The sequence below is a fragment of the Cucumis sativus genome, chromosome 3, assembly GCF_000004075.3.
Source record: "Cucumis sativus cultivar 9930 chromosome 3, Cucumber_9930_V3, whole genome shotgun sequence".
Taxonomy (NCBI): domain Eukaryota; kingdom Viridiplantae; phylum Streptophyta; class Magnoliopsida; order Cucurbitales; family Cucurbitaceae; genus Cucumis; species Cucumis sativus.
In genome coordinates this window covers 32,967,828-32,986,628 of record NC_026657.2, presented here as the reverse complement: position 1 = coordinate 32,986,628, position 18,801 = coordinate 32,967,828, and the positions used below count along the sequence as shown (strand labels likewise).

At 29.7% G+C, this 18,801-nt stretch overlaps 2 protein-coding genes and 1 non-coding gene across 5 annotated transcripts; all 3 read left to right on the top strand.

Annotated features, from left to right (window-relative positions):
* Window positions 1–574: 574 nt before the first annotated feature.
* Window positions 575–8,162, top strand: LOC101219387 (amino acid transporter AVT1A). Of its 2 annotated transcripts, XM_031882717.1 has the most exons (13): window positions 793–928; window positions 1,714–1,771; window positions 2,058–2,341; window positions 2,507–2,721; window positions 3,005–3,028; window positions 3,120–3,300; window positions 3,394–3,613; window positions 3,686–3,821; window positions 3,911–3,930; window positions 4,029–4,174; window positions 4,544–4,587; window positions 6,883–6,945; window positions 7,694–8,162. In XM_031882717.1, the coding sequence occupies exons 3-13, from the start codon at window positions 2,083–2,085 to the stop codon at window positions 7,784–7,786; spliced, it is 1,401 nt and encodes a 466-aa protein (XP_031738577.1). In that variant the 5' UTR covers window positions 793–928; window positions 1,714–1,771; window positions 2,058–2,082; the 3' UTR covers window positions 7,787–8,162. The 2 variants fall into 2 exon arrangements, with proteins under 2 accessions (XP_011652187.1, XP_031738577.1); XM_011653885.2 differs by lacking the exon at window positions 1,714–1,771 and having other exon boundaries at window positions 575–928.
* A 1,732-nt stretch (window positions 8,163–9,894) lies between these two features.
* LOC101213895 (amino acid transporter AVT1A) lies at window positions 9,895–17,897 on the top strand. 2 transcript variants are annotated; one of them, XM_031881607.1, is made up of 12 exons: window positions 9,895–10,281; window positions 12,362–12,612; window positions 12,820–13,043; window positions 13,328–13,351; window positions 13,939–14,119; window positions 15,218–15,386; window positions 15,491–15,626; window positions 15,815–15,834; window positions 15,951–16,096; window positions 16,532–16,575; window positions 17,327–17,389; window positions 17,561–17,897. In XM_031881607.1, the coding sequence occupies exons 1-12, from the start codon at window positions 10,022–10,024 to the stop codon at window positions 17,669–17,671; spliced, it is 1,629 nt and encodes a 542-aa protein (XP_031737467.1). In that variant the 5' UTR covers window positions 9,895–10,021; the 3' UTR covers window positions 17,672–17,897. The 2 variants fall into 2 exon arrangements, with proteins under 2 accessions (XP_031737467.1, XP_011652186.1); XM_011653884.2 differs by having other exon boundaries at window positions 9,896–10,281; window positions 15,161–15,386.
* Window positions 13,181–13,265, top strand: TRNAM-CAU. Its single transcript is given in 2 exon segments — window positions 13,181–13,218; window positions 13,230–13,265. It is a non-coding gene; the product is annotated as a tRNA-Met (tRNA).
* Window positions 17,898–18,801: the final 904 nt, after the last annotated feature.

The window sequence follows — 18,801 nt, the reverse complement described above, 5'->3', positions numbered from 1 at the left end:
TTATACTGAAAAATTGATAATGAACTGAATCAAATTTTCATGTAATCTTGCCAAATTTTATATAAATTTGTCATTGTAAACAAGATTTTTAGGGTAATTTTATCAACATAATTATAAAACTATAATTTTCTTTTAAGAAATCGTATAAAAAAAGTAGATCCGAGAAAATTAGTTAAGATTGAGAAAGATTAAAGAAGCATAAATGTATGTTTTCAAATTTTACAATAAAGAATTAATTAAGGTCGGTCTAATTTCGATGGTTCATCTAGCTCGTAATGGGTCGAGAAAAAATGGTTAAACGATTTAAAAAAAAAAATGCTAATTTTAGTGGACAAATATATTAAAAGACATTTCGGACAATTTTGTGAAAAGAAAAGTATGGAGCGAAAAGTGTGTATTTCAAAGAAAAAAAGGAAAAAAGGAAGTGAGGAAAGTCGGTTAAGACTGAAATGTGAAAAAGGAAAAAGCAAGGTCATTTTCATCGACACGATTTCCGACACGTCGGTTTATGAAAAGAACAAGAATGCATCCGTACAATTACAATACGAGGCGTCGGACAATCAGCTTTCGGATCATGATCAATAATACCGCCCTCATTCATCGTTCCTCCTTTCTTTCTGTGCTATACGCCAAAATGCAAACGCCATAACCAAACACTAACAACAACAATCAAATTCCACCGCTCACAATCCTCTCATTTCCATTCTTCTTTCTCATTCACACTATCTTCTCCCATGGCTGCCAAAACCAACGATCCCGACTCCGAGTTCTTTCTCGACGGCGATGTCTATGCCGACGACGACCTTGAACGCTCTAAAAGCATGGAAGATCGCAGCAGCAGTACCTATAGCGACGCTGACGATGCTCCTAATGGCCTTGGAGGTCGGACCTCCACTTTCACTTCTCAGCAATGGCCTCAGAGTTACAGGTGAACTTAATTCGCCGTTTGCCAACGGATTTCGTTTCTGGTTTTTCTTGTGTGCATGTTATTATTATCTCACTCGAAGCTTAGGTGTTTATGACAATGTATTGCCGTTACTCTGTACATATTAGACATTACTATGAACAGATTATTGTATGTGTGTGCTGTGATTGAGAGGAAGTTGAGGCAAATTTTTGTGTTTCATCTATGAAGTCAGAGTAATGAAATACTTAGGAACCTTCGAGAGCGGATGTAGGCGTAATGCTGAACTACGATAATCCTGTTTGTGTTTTGTCTTCTTCTTTACCTTTCTTTTGCCCGTGTTTCTCGTCTTTTTCTTTCTCCGTCTGATACTCTGGTTTTTCTCTTCAAGATGCATTTTCAAATTGTGAGAGAGAGAACGATTTAGTGAGTTGAAGTCGAGGGAAATTTGGTGGTTGAATTAGTAATAGAGGAGACTCTGTTCCTTTTGGCTATCTGAAATTTATCTAGTCAGAAGCTTGCGTTGTTTTAGTTGTTTATTTTCTTTTGTTCATGTAGAGTTTTCTGAATTGTGGATTGTTTATCATTGATTTGTTTCTGTTGAGCTCATTTTGAGAGACAGCGAATTGGTGGTTGCCTCCACGTATTCGATATTCTGCTCTTGTTTTTTCTTTGAAAATAATGAAAGACTTATGAGAAGAGAAAACTTGTAGAACCGGTCGGTTTGGCTGGTAATAATGGCTTAGTTCTGTCATTCGTGATTTTTTAATTCATTCATGAAGTTTGGCTTCTTCCACGCTTTTTGTTAGGCACTGGCATATCAAAGTGGAGTTGTTAGCCAGTCTAAAATGTCTGTTGAGAATCAAGGTAATATTTACTAGAAGAGTTTGCTTTTTGTTAAATACGATGTAGTGCACACTCATTATTTATTGAAGAGGGTCAAATTATTGAGCAATAGTTTTACTATTTTACTGATGTGATGTATGGAACTGGAATTATTTCTCTATGTAGTATATGGACGCATTAACTTAGGGGAATTGATTCTTAACATATTTAAAGTGAAAATTTGTTGAAAATTGGTCATGTATGTTTGAAAATTTGAGCAGTTGGTTCTTGGGTGCTGATGTTTATCTTGCTGTTTTTCACTTGGCAGAGAGACAACGGACTCTTATACAATCATGGCATCTCCAAATTTTGCAATGTTTCGCGTTCCAAGTATATTGCAAACAAGCTTGCATAATCTTAGTAGAAGTAGTTTAGAAATGGATGCAAAAGCGCCTTTGTTATCAGATCCTGGTGGTGATGATCAAAATGAGGATTTTTATAACATATCAAGACTCCAATCGTTAAGGTCAGAGAGAACCACAATTTCTAAGCAAATGACTGGTGAATTGCCTATTGGCCGTGGGTGCAGCTTCACACAGACCATCTTCAATGGTAGCCTATGTTTTCTGTTATACGTTCTCTTTGAAAAAGTCTTCTGTCCTTATGATGAAAATGCTATTAATTGTAAAAAGCAATGCAGCTTGATGAGTTTCAAAATTTCTAACAGTATACATATATATTTGTTTTTTGTTCATGTGGCCGTCCACTCTGAGACAGGAATCAATGTATTGGCTGGAGTTGGGCTTCTCTCCACCCCTTTTACTGTAAAAGAAGCTGGCTGGGCCAGTTTGGGAGTTCTGGTTCTTTTTGCCATTGTATGCTGTTACACAGCCACGCTTATGAGGTACTGCTTCGAGAAAAGAGAAGGAGTTATAACATACCCAGATATAGGAGAAGCAGCGTATGGAAAATTTGGACGTCTTTTTGTCTCTGTGAGTTTACTTTCACGTTATACATGTTTTTCACATATATGCTATTGATTTTTGCTTTCAAAGTGTACAGTAGTGTCCATATTTGTACTCTGTTGTTAGGTGCACTAGAAAGGTCCATGTTGGTAATGTGCATCTGCGTTGAAATGGTTGTTTTTTCTTGTCTGACCACAAACTCCTCGAGTTAGATTTCATTTCGATTCAGATTTTTAAACAGTAGTTAAGTTCTAGTTATGCAATTATATATTTCACGTGCTAATGTTATGTTTCTGAAATTTTGATGCAGATCATTTTATACCTGGAATTATATGTAAGTGAATCTCTAATCTATCTTCAACATTATTCTTTCAAATAGAAAGATATTTCATTTTGCTAAACTCTGATGTTCTCAATGCATACAGTGTTACTGCGTTGAATTTATTATCTTGGAAGGAGACAATCTAACCAGTCTATTTCCCGGAGCATCGTTGAGTTTGGGGAGTATCCAGTTGGACTCTATGCATCTTTTTGGAATTTTAACTGCACTGATTGTTTTGCCCACTGTTTGGCTGAGAGATCTCCGTGTGATCTCATACCTGTCAGGTAATGTATCATATTAGACTAATTATGTCCAATCTACGCTGGCTATGATAATTTGGATATTAGATGAAACCATATACTTAATGTTGATTTCAGCTGGTGGAGTCATTGCAACCATCTTAATAGGGCTGTGCTTAATTTTTCTTGGTACATTTGGAGGCGTGGGGTTTCATCAGACTGGTGAAGTAGTGAACTGGAAGGGTGTTCCTTTTGCAATTGGTGTATATGGTTTTTGTTATTCTGGCCACACTGTGTTTCCAAACATTTATCAGTCCATGGCAGATAAAACAAAGTTCACCAAGGCGCTAATAGTATGGTACATGTCAAGACTTGGAATCCTCTTTACTAGCCACTTAGCTTGATGCTTCTAATATTTTTATCTATGCAGCTTCATTTTGTGTGTTCTGATTTATGGAGGGGTTGCTATCATGGGATTTCTCATGTTTGGCCAAAATACATTAAGCCAAATAACTTTAAATATGCCAAAACATGCTGTTACCTCTAAAGTTGCAGGGTGGACAACGGTAAGTGTTGTTTTGTTCTTTTATTTCCCACCTAAACTTACGGAGTATGAGGATTGCAATATTTCTGATCAATCTTAATTCTTTTACAGGTTATCAATCCATTCACCAAATATCCTTTTTAGATAGGGACATCGTTTTGGAAAACTAAGTGACAAAATATTTTATTTTTGGACCAATGATTGAATTTGCTTCCTTAACATTGCTCAAATATGCACTGTTGATGAATCCACTGGCAAGAAGCATAGAGGAGCTATTACCTCCTAGAATTTCAGCTAGCTACGGGTGTTTCATTCTTCTAAGAACAGCCCTTGTTGCTTCTTCTGTTTGTGTGGCTTTCATTCTGCCCTTTTTTGGTAATTATATCTTCTTCAAATTTTCTGTAATTGTGTACTACTTTCATTTTTGAAGTCATCTTAACATAATGGATTGTATAGTGGATGATAATAACCTTTCCACTAATGTCATAGTAGATGATAAGCCTTTCTAAAAAGTAACTTTCATTATCTAGTACCCCCAAAGTGTTAGCTCATCTATATTTTCATGCTAGAAGCTCATTGATTAAGCATTTAACTGTACAGCTGTTGGATGCAGTTAAATACTTGATTGATTAAGCACCTAATTAACTGTAAAGCCAAATTTGAACTTTCCATGAGAAGTTTATCTTAGCATGGCAGATGAATTGAGCATAACTAGAAGTAAATTGGCATTTGTGTTGATTGTAGGTCTTGTGATGTCTTTGATTGGATCTCTTCTCAGCATACTTGTGGTAAGTGCTTCTTGATGATTCTTTATCTTGGTGAGATTGTAGTCCTGTTGTTACAATGCTCTTCGTTTTAGCTCATAGCTAGTTGCACCTAATGGTTGTTACTTAATGTTAGATTTTAATTGGTCACCTTGTGGAGCTGTTAGCTATTAAATTGTTGGTTAGGTTTTCATTAAATGCCCGTAAAAAATCATATATATTTCTTATTTTAAAATTATGAAATAATTACTAAGTTGAACTTCTTTTTTCTGCTAGATGATATATAATTAAATTTATCTTCGCTCATAAAAGTTTTGGTAAAGTTAGTTTAGGAAGTTATGTGTCCTCAACATTGTTGTTTCTTCCCCAATTAATGTTTCTTTACTTACAAGCTTAAGTTTTTGGGTCAATTGGTGATTGAGATGTTCCTTTTCTCTAACCTTTGCCCTCCCATCCTCACCTCAACCATAGGCTTGTTTTTATTACCGTTGAAGGCCAACTGTTGTCTACCACCATTGATCAACCTCAGTGATTTTTTTCCTTCTTCATAAGTTTTTGGGTCAATAAAGTGATTTAAGATGGTGTCTGAGTAGGTTGGTTAAGAAGATCCTGTGTTCAAACTCTTGTATTGTTGTTTTTCCCCCAATTAATATTCTTTCACTAATGAGCTTAAGTTTTTAGGTCAATTGGTTATTGAAGATTTTTTATTTTATTTTATTTTATTTTTTACCTTCAACACACCTTCACTTGAACCACAACTTGTCTTCACTACCATCAAACACCAACCATTATTTACCACCACTGATCAACCTCATTGTTTTTTTACTTCTTAAGTTTCTAGATCAATTGATGGTTTAAGATGGTATCATAGTAGATTGAGTTTAAGAGGTCTTGTGTTTAAATTCTTGAATCGTTGTTTCCTTCTTGATTAATATTCATTCACCCACACAAGTTTAAGCTTTTGGATCAAGCGGTGATTTAAGATCTTTTTCTATACTTTCAGACCTCTTATCCTCTCACCTTCATCTTGACCACAATCTTGTCTTCATAACTGCTGGATGCCAACTTTGTCCAAATACCTATATTGTTAAGCTTTTTCTATACCTTTTCTTATATTTTTCTACAAGCTTAAGATTTTTTGGACAATTGGTAATTTAGGACCTTCTTTTTCTATGTTCTTTGTCCTCACACCATTCACCTCAACCACAACCTTGTCTTCACTACTATCGAAGAACCACTGTATTCCACCATTGATCAATCTCGATGTCTCTTTTTTTCCTCCTCCTTTTTGCTTCATCTTCTTCATTATTTTACCCTGTCTAGCTTGTGATGACCTATCTCCAACACTAAACTGAAACGGAAGAAAAGAAGGAAAAATGAAGAAAGAGAATATATAGCTAAAAAAGAGAAATCGTAAGGGAGAAAGATAAGGAAAGAGATTGAAAATAGAGAAGGAATGATGGAGAAATAAGGAGATTGAAAAGTGATAAAAAGAAAAATAAAAAATAAAAGAAAAATTAAATAAGGGATTCGTGAAAGAGGAAAATAACTTGAACTTTTGAAAAAAGAAAAAAAAAATATCGAGGAAGAAGAAAACCATTCCGTTTCCAAGAGAGAGAAGTTTATGTTGGGGTGACCTCTTGAACCTTTTCTTTCTTTGCAAATATCCAAGTCTACAAAGTATGTTGGAGGTTACATGGACGATAAGAACTGAAAAATCTAAATTATTCTGAACTTCCAATAAAAGGTCAATGCCAAGTTTGAAAATTAGTAGATACTAATCCACCTTTTCAAAGTTGCAGCCGTCCTCTCTTAAATAATGCATCATTTATTTTTTGGGATGAGGAAAGCAAGAAAAGAAACCTTCCATTTATTCACCCTCGATTTCTTTGATTACTAAATACTTCCACTCTTAAGTTCAATTTTTCATTTGAGCATAAAGATCCACTCCATCGAAACTTGGAACCGTGGTCTATAACTTTCGACTTTTAGTATCTGACCTAATTAAACATTTTTCTTAGCTTATGAGCTTCAACTTTTAGCATGTGTCCAAAAGATTTGCTTGAACAAAGGACTATATATATTTTTGTTAGTTATGTATTCTATAGATTGAATCTTATTTATTAGCAGTATGTGAAAAGGTTGACTAACATTATAAATTACGATCTGTTTAAATCGTTTTCTATTAATTTGTCTTTTTGGATCATCACAAGATTTGGAGTATGAGACTTGTTCATCGTCTTGCAGATTAGTTTGTTTTATTTTATTATTTTAAAATGCACTTGTGGATTTGTTTTTAATGTATGGTATTTGATTTAGTCGGTAATAGTGCCAACCATGTGCTATCTAAAAATAATGGGAAGCGACGCTACAAAGATACAGGTAACCATACTTTTAACGGTAATTAATCTTTCAAATAAAGAAGTAATTATTCTGTTTTTTTATAAATTCTACAACATTTAAGGTTGGTTGGTTAATAATTTCCTTTTTTGTTTTTTGTTTTTTTTAAGTAAAACCTACAAATACTTATTTCATCCCTAGCTTTGTTATCTACTAAATCAATAGTTTACAAAATCAAGCAAATTTTTGAAAACTAAAAAGTAGTTTGGACAATCTTGTTTTTATTTTTCAAATTTAGTTAAGAATTCAACTGTTGAGATGTAAATCAAGTAAATATAAGAAAATAGGTCTAATTTCTAAAAGAAAAAAATAACAAAAATGGTTATCAAATAAAATCTAAAATATTGTTTTGTTTTTACTTTTCTACTTTGAAATATATACATGTTTCTTTCTAATTTTCCAAAGATACATTTGAATTCTTAGTCAATTTCAAAAAATTACGGTGATATTTGATAACGATTTGATTTTTAGATTCTTTTGCTTTTAAAATTTGTGTTTGTTTCCTTCCAATTTTCTTTTTCTTGTACTAGTTTTAACTTTTCTCACGGAAACACTTGAATTCTTTTTCAATTATAGAAACAAAAACAAAGTTAAACCTTTTTTTCTTTTCAAAACAGAGTGGATATTTTGATTCATTATGAGGATTCATACCGTCAAAATATGTTGGATTGAATATTAGTGCTTACCTTTACATTTGTATGGTTTGTTCACCTTTTCCGTATGAAATCAGATTACTTCGAGCATCGTTGTTGTTGGACTCGGTATCGTTAGTGCAATCATGGGAACCTATTCTTCTCTGTCAAAGATTGCAAAGAGTTACTGAGAAACATATAATATGGTCCGGTTAGATTTGCTGTAGACTTCATGTCTGCAGCCGTTCGAGATCATATGTACTAAGCTATTGGTAGCTTCGAAGTCATAACTAGGCAGTTTGAACTTCTAAATAATTGTACCAGGCTATTATTGATCTCATTATTTGTAGGCTTAGATTAGACATTTCCTTTGACAAACACTCTAATAAAAGGAAATCTACATACGTTAGAAGAGTGAGGAATGGCGAAGTAGAGTACTGAGTGTTGAAATAGGAGAGTTTTGGGATATAAAATCTTAAGAATTGGGTGTGTTATAACAGAAAATTATTTACTTTTAAGCTTGGTATTTGTGAAATTCTGAAATTCTAAATACTACCCTTTTTGAAATTTTTAAAGGGTTAAAAAATATTTATATTGTTGGTTTGTATGAAAATTGTTTGGCCCTTTTTTTTTAAAAAAAAAATCAGTCATACCTTAAGCTTTCAAAAAAATGTTCAAATATTTTTATTTGTTAGTATATTAGTATTTTTCTTAAGCTTTATTTTATTATTATTTCATATTTATAGTGTAAATGGGTGCACACCCTATTTTGAACGAGGAAGAAATAATGGGAAGTTTTGGGAGAGAAGATGAGAAGGGCATGCATGATTTTTCCTTTTCCCCTTTTGTATTTTGGTTGAATTTATTTCTGAACAACCAAGTATTTATAACAAGGGTAGAATTAACGAATCAAGATATATATATAATATAATAAAATTTCATCACGTTTGTTTTCACTAATTTTGTCATTTGAAATAATTTTTAAATAAAAAATTACAATAAATTAGACTAATTTATTTTTTGAAATACAAAACCTAGCAAACAATAAAAAATAAAACTAAAAAGCATATGTCGCTTATAGTGAATCAATTGTTATGTATTTCTTGTCTAGTGGTTCATCTTGTAGAAATATGTTGTATTTCTTGTCTAATGGTTTCTCTTTGTTCGTTTATGTTTTTACATAACAGAGATTCAAAGAAAAGAAATTGAACTTAAAAGATAATAATACGCATCAATATGTTTAATTATGGAACATATGATTGTCGTTCCATGTTATGTTTATATATATTAAATTTTTTAATATATGAAATACGAAAAACATACATATACTTTTGTAATATATATTTGATATATATGATATATTTCGTATTTTTTATATATTACTAAAATACATTTGGAATTTTTTTCAATAATATTACTCAATCATTCATTCTTTTTGATTTTTTTTTCTTGTTTTTTCTTCTTTGTTCTTAATACATCTCGTACATAACTTTTAAAAAGATAAAAGAACAAGAAGTATCTTACATTATCGAAATTGATAAAAGTAAAGTGATTATATGAGATGTACTAACCAACAAGAAAAAGAAACGATTTCTTAATGTATGAGTGATATTTGAAAAAGTAATATTTGAGATGGACTAAACAAGAAAAGAGGAGAAAAAAATAAAGAGATAAGTATTCAAAACATTTCATAAATAAAATAGTAAAAGCTCTACAAGATGACACTATGGAAAGTCAGTAGGGTTAGAAGAACGATCTATAAACATCATTCAAGAGAAAGTAATTAATCTCTTAATAAGAACTTTAACTTCAATTTTTATGTGATTAATTGAACTATAAACTTCTGAAATAGCTTGACACAAATACGGGTGTGTAAGAATCTTTTAATTAGGTTAAGTTTGAAAATTGAGACCAAACTAGAAAGAGTAGTTCGAAAATCAAGTCCATGAGAAAACAAACGGCAACAAGATCTAATTATCAACAAGGTTCAATTTGCTTTTAAAATGAATAAAACGAACAACTTCTCGGAGACATGAACAATAATTTATTCTTCATTTTCATTCCATCAACATCAAATTAATCATTGAAAAACATTATAAAAAATCTAGTCAAACAAATCATTAAAAGAGAAATACTTAATCTTCAACATGCATCGGATGGGTACGATTAGGATGAAATGACTTAAAAAGGAGATATAAAGGCCATCACAAACAAAAGATAATATTAATGAATAACATAAACAATAATAATAATAATAAGGATATTCCCCATACGTAATCTTAAGAGATCGACATGGGAATTCAAGAAAGACCAACTGTGTGTTTTGATATATAAAATAAAATAACAAGCTACCATCTTTGGCCTTCCTTTATTACTATAAAGTTCTAAACCCACCAAATTACTCAATAAACCTCCAAATAATCTCCATGGCTGAGAAGAAAAACAACCAAGATTCAGAGCTTTTCTTGGATCAGCCCCGTTACAATAATGATGGCCAAGATGAAGACGAAGATGACGATATAGAGATGAACAATAACGGATTACTGGAAAGTAGAAGTGTTAGTAGTTGCGGCAGTTTCAGCGACGGAGACGACGACTCTACCACCACCGTTGCTGCTATTAATAAGTGTGTCCGTCGAGGTTGCAAGTCCACCTCTACTTCACAACAATGGCCACAAAGTTTCAGGTGTGATCGTTTAAGTCGTTACGTTAATGTTAATGTTTCCGTTCTTGATTCTTATCTATTTTTTCTTTTCCTTCAAAAAAACTAAAATAATACTTTTTTAGTTGTTTTTGTTTTCCTTCAAAGACTGATGTCGAAATCTATAATTTTGGAAGGATGAGTTTTGGTTATTCTTCATCCTAAAAAAACTTTACTTTGAGTTCAACATTTTTCGATTTGTCCGTGGCTCATAAATTAATAAATTAAAATATTTACAAAGTATAACAAAAATTTATATCTCTAGCTAGTAACTTTTACTAATTAAATTAAAAGTTGTTAAAAAAATAAAAACTTAATTAACGGTAGAAAATTAATTCATGCATCTTATAAAAACTGATGAGATCTCGATCTTCATTTCTCGATCTTTATAAGCAATTTATGTCAAGTGTTAAAAATGAAAAAGAAAATATAGTTTTGGTATTGGGCTGAAAAATAAAATAACATTCCAAAATTAAATGTTAGAGAACAAGTACAAACTTAAAAAATAAAAAATAAATACAGGTATACACAATTTGATAAAAGTTATGGCTTGAATTGAGAAAACGTTTTACCCAATTAAGTTATGATCTTGAATTGAATACTAAAAGAAATGTTAGGGTTTGTGTATTATTATTAATGTGATAAAGATTTTGAAAAATAAAAAAAAGTGCTAATTTTCCTTTTTGTCATGTGATAGCAACAATTCATGTCTTGCTTTCTTTGTGTGATAGAAAAAGATAACATAAACTAAAAAAGTTACTTTTTTTTTTTTTTTACTTTTTTTGGGATCAATCTTAGCTAATTTTAGTAATTTAAATATGGTTCTTGTTTATAAAGTTGTTTGTTTATTAATTCTAAACTTTAGCATGGAGTATATAATGTGTATTTTATTCACACAACTCACTAGTCATGTTGAGAATGTTTGGTTATTATATGAACAAAATATAGTTTCCCTCCAAAAAAATCCCTTGTATTTAATATAATTCTGTAGCTTAATTTTTTTTTAAAAAAAAATTATTGTTTTCTCAAAATTTGTAGAGTTTAAATCTCAAAAATAAAAAATCATAATTTATATATAAATTTTCTTCACTTTCTTATTAGATTTAGAAAAAGTTAATGTTGTGTGTAACAAAGAAAGTGAAAGGCCTGAACTAATAATTGCTAAATGCATTTTAAAATAAAATAAGGGAAAAAAGTGTATTTTTTTTTTAATAATTATTTTCTAATATATTTATTTCACCTTTTAATATATGAATTTTCTTTTAGCAGTACTTTGTGATTATTTTAGTTAAAAAGAGGCACTTTATTTCACTCTCACCTTTTTGATATCTTTAAATTAAATTATTACACATTCACGAATTTAGATTACCGATGAATGGAATAAACACTTTATTTCATCTTTTACCTCTTTTCAAATTTAAATTATGGTTTTTCAAATTTGACATCTTTCAACTTTTAAATTTAATCAATTTTAATTCTTTTTCTTAATTACCTATTATATATTTAATTAAAATTCTTATTAAACATGTGTTTATTTTAAATGAATCAGAGTAAATTAATAATAAATAAAATTTTAAAGATTGGAGTTGGGCTGTAGACTATTTGATTATTTTCTGTTCCTATAAAATTTCTTGAACCCTACCTACTACGATCTCCAATTTTACTCATTACTTTTAAAGTAAAAACAAAAACTTATTTACATTATAACTTCTTTTTTATTGTGTGGATATCGGATTTCGAGTTTTACTCATTATTTTTATTTATATTATGACTTCTTTCCAATTTTGGAGAAACCGAATCTCGAGTTTTACTATTATTTTATTCTTCAAGTTATTTACAATATGACTTCTTTCTGACTTTGTGGACAAAATTTTCAACTATGCTTTATTTTCTTTTTCTTTGAGTTCAATTAGAGTGAAAGATTTGAAGTCTTAAATAGGTAAGTATAATACGATAACCAAGTTATGGTAGTTTATGTTAAAAGGGAAGTGCAAGGAATTTCATAAACCTACTGGTTGCCAGAATTTAAATTAATGTTTAATATTTTGTTATGTAAAATTGGCAGAGAAGCAAGTGATTCATATGCTATAACAACGTCACCAACGTTTGGGATTCTACGAATTCCAAATATCATAAAATCAAGCTTTCAGAATGGAATTGTGGAGTCTGATGATATGGATGTGGAGGTTGATGCAAAGGCTCCATTATTAAACAGTTATTATGGCCATGAGGGACATAATTTGGAATATAAGATCTCTTCTTCCCAGCCATTGTCTACTCCTCACGGTTGCACCTTCTCACAGACCATTTTTAATGGCAAGCCACCAACCCTAATTCTATATCATGTTGTTAAATCCTCTCATAAAAACCAATTGACGTCGAGTAATTCCACATAAAATAGTTTAGATCACCTTGAAAATGAGCTTAATTTGGTATCCCGAGGTGAGAAGCACCCATATATATAAAACAACAAACAAGAAATAAAGTAAAAGTAATGGTGTATTATTGTTGTTGATGTGACAGGAATGAACTTCATGGCTGGGGTAGGGCTATTGTCCACACCTTACACAGTAAAAGAAGCTGGATGGGGAAGCTTAGGAGTGCTTCTTGTTTTTGCGATTGTTTGCTTTTTCACAGCTATGCTTATGAAATATTGCTTTGAAAAGACAACCTCCCAATTCAATATTATTACCTTTCCTGATTTGGGTGAAGCTGCTTTTGGAACCTTTGGACGCCTCTTCGTATCCGTAAGTAAATTTACTCTTTCAATTAATTTCAAATATTCCCTACTTTAAACCTAACTTACAACTTCGTATGTATTTATAGACATTGAATTCAATATTTAAAGTTTCTAAATTAAACGCATAAAGTTTGAGCATACAGTGGGGTGGTGGCGCAGTTGGCTAGCGCGTAGGTCTCATAGCTATAGAGTGATCCTGAGGTCGAGAGTTCGAGCCTCTCTCACCCCACATAATTATTTTTCATTATATTTCGTTTACTTTTAAGCTAATTAAAGTTGTTTTCTTTTCAGGTTCTTTTATATATGGAATTATATGTGAGTCTCTCTTTTCTCTCTTTCATATATGTGGTTTCTTATGTCTCAATTTGTATACTTTACATTATTTTTCTTTAGATTTATTGTTTCTTAATTATTTTCTATTTTCTAAAAAGGAAACATTTTGTTTAAAAAGTAATTAAATGTTGAATTATAAATACACTTACATGACTTTAAATTTTTCCAAAAAAAATATAATAATAAAGTAAAATCTATTAATTTTTATAAAGTAAGATTTTCATTTTTTTCAAAAATAAAATATAAAAGTTATTTGAAGTTTATATTAGATTTTCTTCTTTAAAAAATATTAAACATTCATTTTAGGAAGTAAGAGATGAAAAACTTTTTATTTAACAAAATAAAATTTTAAACAATTCATTTGAAATACACGAAAATCTATTAGACACCCAAGGAAAAACACGTATTAAACACAAAAGTTTAGGGGACTTCTTACAAAATTTAATAAGTATAATTAGATCCAAAATTGAAATATGAGATTAACAACTATTATTACATAATTTTTATTTTATTTTTTCTAAAATACATATCTTATTTTTCTAATATACCAAAAAAAAAAATGTATGCAGTGTTGCTGTGTTGAGTTCATAATCTTGGAAGAGGACAATCTTAGCAGTCTATTTCCAGATACATGGTTGAATTTTGTTGGCATTCATTTGGACTCAATCTATCTCTTTGGAATTATTACTGCTCTTCTTGTTCTGCCTACTGTCTGGCTTAGGGATCTCCGTTGGATCTCATATCTCTCTGGTAATCTTTTCTCTTTATTTTACAATTTTATTTCTTTACGTAAACAAATACTCGACATGTCTGTTGAATCAACATAGCATGTTATCAACGTTTTCTGTATTTTGAAAACGATGTATCAGATTCATTAATTTCATGGTCTATGCATACTATATTTTGTCTTGTTATTCATTTGTTTCTTAGTTAAGTTTATGTAACTATGTATGATATATACTACTTTTATGTCATGTTATTACCCAGTAGATAGAACACTTTAGTAATATATATAAACAATCCAATGTAATTAGAATAATGTTTTATTTGTTAAGATCAATGATGACTATATTTAAATAAATTATTGATTAGTATTTAGTATGATAGAAGTGTGTATATATATATAGTAGACTAATGAAAAATGGACATTTGCTGGGAAAAAAAATGTTTGAAAACAATGTGTCAAATTTATTATTTTTGTTTGTACCTGTAGACTATGTTGTCTTGTTATTCAATTGCTTCTATCATTTGTTTGTCACGACACGTGTTAATAAAATAAGTTTAGGTAACTGAAACAGTATTCTTCACGTTACGTATTTTTTATGTTACGTTATTATCTAGTAAATTGGTTAGTTTGTGATATATATATGGTAATCTATATGAGATTATATAATGTAATTGAGACAACTCTATGTTATTAAGATAATAAGATAAATGAACATGACAAAGTCATATTAACTATTAAATATTGATTAGGATGAAGCTATATATATAGTAGAAGAATGAACTGGCAGTTGTTGAAAAAATAAAATGAAGCATGCAATATATACTCACAAATTCATTTTTGGACCATGATTAGTATTTTGTCTCATTATTGATCTTTGTTTCTATCATTTCTTCATCAAGACATGCTAATTAAATAAATTTATGTTAAATACTTTTAGTATCATGTTATTATTTAGTGAACTGAACTGGTTAACGATAGTACAGACAACATAATCTAATCAGATCAATGAAGATTTAATCATAAAGTACTATATTAACATTGAGGATAAAACTGTAATTGGACAGCTGGTGGGGTGCTAGCAACAACAGTGGTAATCCTAACCATAGCTTATTTGGGAACAGTTGGAGGAATAGGGTTTCATGAAGCTGAAGCTGCTGAATTAGTGAATTGGAATGGCATTCCATTTGCCATTGGAGCTTATGGATTTTGCTTCTCTGGTCATACTCTTTTCCCTAATCTTTACCATTCTATGGCAGATAAAACCAAGTTCACTAAGGCTCTTTTAATATGGTATGTGTGTGTTACGATTCATCAATTTTCTACTATTTATGAGTTTATCTGTCCAGACTTTATAACAAATTACTTAAAAAGAAATCTGTTTACATATTTGGCAGCTTTGTATTTTGTGTATTAATATATGGGGGAGTTGCTATAATGGGATTTCTCATGTTTGGCCAAAGTATATTGTCCCAAATAACCTTGAACATGCCACAACATGCTCTTGCCTCCAATGTTGCAAAATGGACAACAGTAAGTAATTTCACATTTACCATACATATTTTCTTAGCAGTTAGGGTTGAAGTGTGATCAATTTAATTAACTTTTACATGGATTTGAACTTAAAGTGAATTTCCTCTAATTAGGGTAAATTTTACTTTTAATATATATTGAAAGAATATGAATTATTTCTTCTTCTATTTTTTTCTTTTTGTTGACAGGTTATTGTTCCATTGACTAAATATCCTTTTCAAATATATACACATTAGCATAATTTCTTTTATATTGAATAATTATGGGATAATTGAATTTTGGAGTGTATATATATATATATTATTTCCTTAACATTTTTCTCAAATATGCATTGTTGATGACTCCATTGGCAAAAAGTATAGAGGAGAGACTACCAAACAGACTTTCAAATAGCTACTGGTGTTCCATTCTTTTAAGAACTGCACTTGTTATCTCTTCCCTTTGTGTTGCTCTACTTCTCCCGTTCTTTGGTATGTTTTCTTTTTCTTCTCATTATGTTACGTTTGTAACTAAAATTTTCACAACCCATCTAACCCTAGACTTTAGGAAGTGTATCAAATTTATCACACCCCTCTTTTTGATTAGATTATGATTAAGAATCTAAATAGTTTCTCTTATGCATAAGTTTTTAAAGATTTAATTGATATAATTAAGTTTCACTCAAGATTTTTTCAAACACAACATCAACAAAATGGTATAAATTGATACACTTACATTCAAGTTAAAAGATCTGTAATTTAGGAGAACAAATGGATGTTTTTTCCTTTTATTAATTTTCTATTTTAACAGTGAACTCCTTTGGTTGAACTGCCTTGTGTCCATATATATATATATATATTTCTAGCTTTTACAACTAATTAAAATTAAAGTGTTTAAATGTATTGTGTGAAAACATAATAATGCAGGTCTTGTGATGGCTTTAATTGGCTCCCTTCTCTGCATACTCATTGTAAGTGTGTATGTTCAATACATCTGTGTTATTTTTCAAAACAAAACCAAATTCTAAAAATTTGTGATTTTTTTCACTTTACAATATTTTGTACTATTTTGTATTTTGAAAATAATTATATGGTGAGAGAAAGCATATGATAAGAATTAATGGTGTGATAGATAGAGTTCTAATATTTATAGTTAGAGAGGTATCCATATATACATATATATAAAAGTTCTTAATAATTAGATAGAATAAATATATATAATAGAAAGTGGCCATAGGAAACGACGATTGATACTTAAAGAGAAGCATTAGGGTTCTTCAAAAGGTTAGGCCAAAAGTTCAGATCTTAGGATAATTCTCCATTTTTCTAATATTATTATTATCATTATGAAAAATTTCAATCTGTGAAAAAAAAAGTTTAACATTCTTACAGTAATTACCATTGTTAAAATTAGTTTGCTAATTATAGGAAAATTAATAATTAAAACATCTAATTATACTAATAACAAGATGAGATGTTTAATTATATTAAAAGCCTACTGGCAGAACTTTTACTTAAGAAAAATAAAATTTTTCTACACCCATCATAGTATAAGTACTATTCTCTCATTAATTGGTTGTCGTGTGAGTGTTATATCTTATTTTCAAGGACGAGTCTATTGTTATTAAAAAAAAGTTTATAAAAACAAAATTACAAAGAACGTGTTATACTTCTATCCTACTTTATATATATGCTAAAATTTATATACGAAATTTGGTACAGGCAATAATAATACCAGCCTCCTGTTTTTTGAAAATCATGGGGAGGGAAGCTTCCAAAATACAGGTAATGTATATATATTCTAATGTTTTCTTTTCCACTCACTTATTATTAATACAAACTCCAAGAATTAGATATCTATATTGCATTTCTATGGTTTATAAATATTAATCAAATTGATAAATTTTTTTTTCTTTTGAGAAATCTAATGTTGTGTATTTGTTTGAGAAAAAACAGATAATTTCATGCAAGGTGGTAATCGTGTTGGGCATCATAGCAGCAATCCTTGGAACATACTCTTCGTTTTCACGATTAGCTCATAGTGGAAAGTATGCAAAATCAATTTAACTTTGCCTCTAATATTAGTTATTGATAGTATTTCATTTGTCAAAGTTTATAGTTTAAGTTTTTGAAACTTTACTTTTATATTTTTGTTAACAGAATAATATTGATAGCTTTTTATATTTTTCTTTTTTATAAAACTTAAGCTTTCTATCTTTAGCAAATTAATATTGTAATTATTGAGTAATGTTACTGTCGTTTGTGTTATCTTATATTAATTATATTATATATACATGTGTGCTCAAATTTTGAAAAGTTTTATTCCAAAAATGTGGGCTTAGTTGCACATTTGGGTCTCAATATTATTTCTCTCTTTTTTTGTTTGGTACTAGTAAACAACTTTTGATTATTGGATCAATTTTCTGTTATTATATTGTAAGGTTGGACGTACATTCTCTTTAGAACTACATGGCATAAACATATGTTATATTAATATTAGCATTAAAATAGTTTTATTCAATTTATTATATATGTCTCAGTTTCTTGTATGATTGAAAAGCAACTCCATTTTTATTTATTTTTTTGGAATTAGTGTTTTTAAAAGTGTTATACTTTAGAACTAGTTATAGAAAAGTGTTGAAATTGCCCTAATTTAGAAATAATTTAAAATAAAGTGGACAACTTCTACACTCGTTTTAATGAAAAATAGGTCTTAATTAATACTCTTTAGGGTGAACTCAATATCGATAATTTAAAATAGTTAAATACATGCTAAAGTAATTATTTTAGTCCATAGATTTTCAAGTTTGTCTTATCAACTTCCTTTACATTTTTTTTAAAAAAGTTTATCAATTAGTTCTTCCAATTCTTTACAACAATCAATTAAATTTTTTCTTTTATTATTATATTTGAAAATACTCTTTTCATTAGTTCATAAATGTAGATATTCCAAACGTTAGTTGATCTACTAAATGAATACTTAGAGTAAATGCATGAATGATATTTAGAAGAAAATTCTTATTAAGAGTTTAAGTGAATTCATTTATGAAAGATTTAGGACTTAGTCAATATAGTTATAATAGAGTTTCATATAATTTTTTTAAAAATCGAATGTAATGAGAGGTTTAAATGGATTGAATTCAAGATAAAATATTTAAGTATGCATATTAAAAAAATATATGAAATTAATAGAGAAG